This window comes from Embiotoca jacksoni, unplaced genomic scaffold (genome assembly GCF_022577435.1).
Source record: "Embiotoca jacksoni isolate LCO1_2020_lvr unplaced genomic scaffold, fEmbJac1.0.p SCAF_2, whole genome shotgun sequence".
Lineage (NCBI taxonomy): Eukaryota > Metazoa > Chordata > Actinopteri > Embiotocidae > Embiotoca > Embiotoca jacksoni.
The window spans coordinates 2,558,671-2,560,000 of record NW_027185340.1 but is presented as its reverse complement, the minus strand read 5'-3'; the positions used below and the strand labels follow the sequence as shown (position 1 = coordinate 2,560,000).

The 1,330-nt window shown below is 43.5% G+C and overlaps 1 protein-coding gene across 1 annotated transcript in view; it reads right to left on the bottom strand.

The window, feature by feature from the left end:
• Window positions 1-632, bottom strand: part of sox21b (SRY-box transcription factor 21b) — a 2,243-nt gene extending 1,611 nt beyond the window's left edge. Inside the window, exons 1-2 of the mRNA XM_069153910.1 lie at window positions 317-632; window positions 1-178 (exon numbers count right to left, since the gene is read on the bottom strand). The exon at window positions 1-178 is cut by the window's left edge and continues 1,611 nt beyond it. Coding sequence (XP_069010011.1) covers window positions 1-161 — 161 coding nt within the window. The 5' untranslated portion in view covers window positions 162-178; window positions 317-632. The remainder of the gene's footprint in view (window positions 179-316) is intronic.
• Window positions 633-1,330: the final 698 nt, after the last annotated feature.

Genomic DNA, 1,330 nt, shown 5'->3' with positions numbered 1-1,330 from the left:
TTCTCAGACTCGGTGAGAAGTTTCCACTCCGCTCCCAATCTCTTGCTGATCTCGGAATTGTGCATTTTCGGGTTCTCCTGAGCCATTTTCCTGCGCTGGGCTCTGGACCAAACCATGAAAGCATTCATCGGACGTTTAACGTGATCCATTGGTTTAGACATGTTGGCACAAACTCGCTCTGAAAAAGAAAAAAAAAAATCAACCAAACTTGCAAAATCACCACAAAATCACACTCAAGAAAAGAATATTAAATTGAAACAGGACTCTGGTTTGGCTATATCCACATCAACTGCAGCTCACATGCTTGATTACTTACTTAAGACTTTAATTCTTCATGCCACCGCTGATTATCTTCTGAAAAGTACAAGTCGCGGCGTCCTTACGAGTGCTCAAATGTTTCCTGCTTCACGGTGGCATCCATCAGTGATACGTCTTTAGTAAAGAGGACGGAGAGAAAAAAAAACTCTGTCTTGTTTTCCTCTTGTCGCCCGAGACTGTCAACCAGCGCTCAGCAGCAGCATTTACGCAAGTGGATGATAACTCCCGCTTGCCCCATGTGAAATACGGGATTGTGTGGCAGGTAGTGAAAGTGCTACTCGCGCATGCGCACTGACGGCGAGCACGCAGACGACTGCTGCTGAACGTTTTTTTTTTTTTTTTTTTTTTTTTTTTTTTTTTTTTTTTTAAATAACACCCTGAGTTTGGAGGGTAAAGGTATTTCCTATTTTACATCTTTATTTATAAACAAGGAGTTATTTGTCGTCGGTTAGAACTAATTATCTTCATATTCTCAATTGCATTTATTATTATTTATTCGACGTTGTCACGTTGGACGCGTTTAGCTCAATTAAAGTCGTGTATTCACCGACGCACCTGACATACCTGAAGGAAAGCGGCACGTATGAGCCTCTGCTACGCTGTCAGATGTGGGGGAAGTGCGATCAGACAGACAGCTGCGTGTTGCTGAAGTTCACATTGTTTTAAATCAGGGCCATCAGATACACGAAAACGACGCGCACGCTGCCCCTGATTTAAAACATCACACGCCTAATCACATCCTCCTCTCAGTTTCATTAGTTTATTTGACAAACGAGCGCAGTCTGTCGGTGTCACTCCATTTTCTCACCTTCCATCCTCCCCGGTGTCTCTCCCCAGCCTGCCCCTTCCCTTCTTCCCCATGGGTGGCACTGCCACTGACAAGTAGCCCATAAGACGACACGAAAGGTAAAGAATGTCTTCTTTAATTTTCTGGTATTGTGGCATTTGAGGTAAATAAGCAAATGTTGGGGAGGTCTGAAGTGTTTCTAATCGCGCTTGGTGAAATTAATTA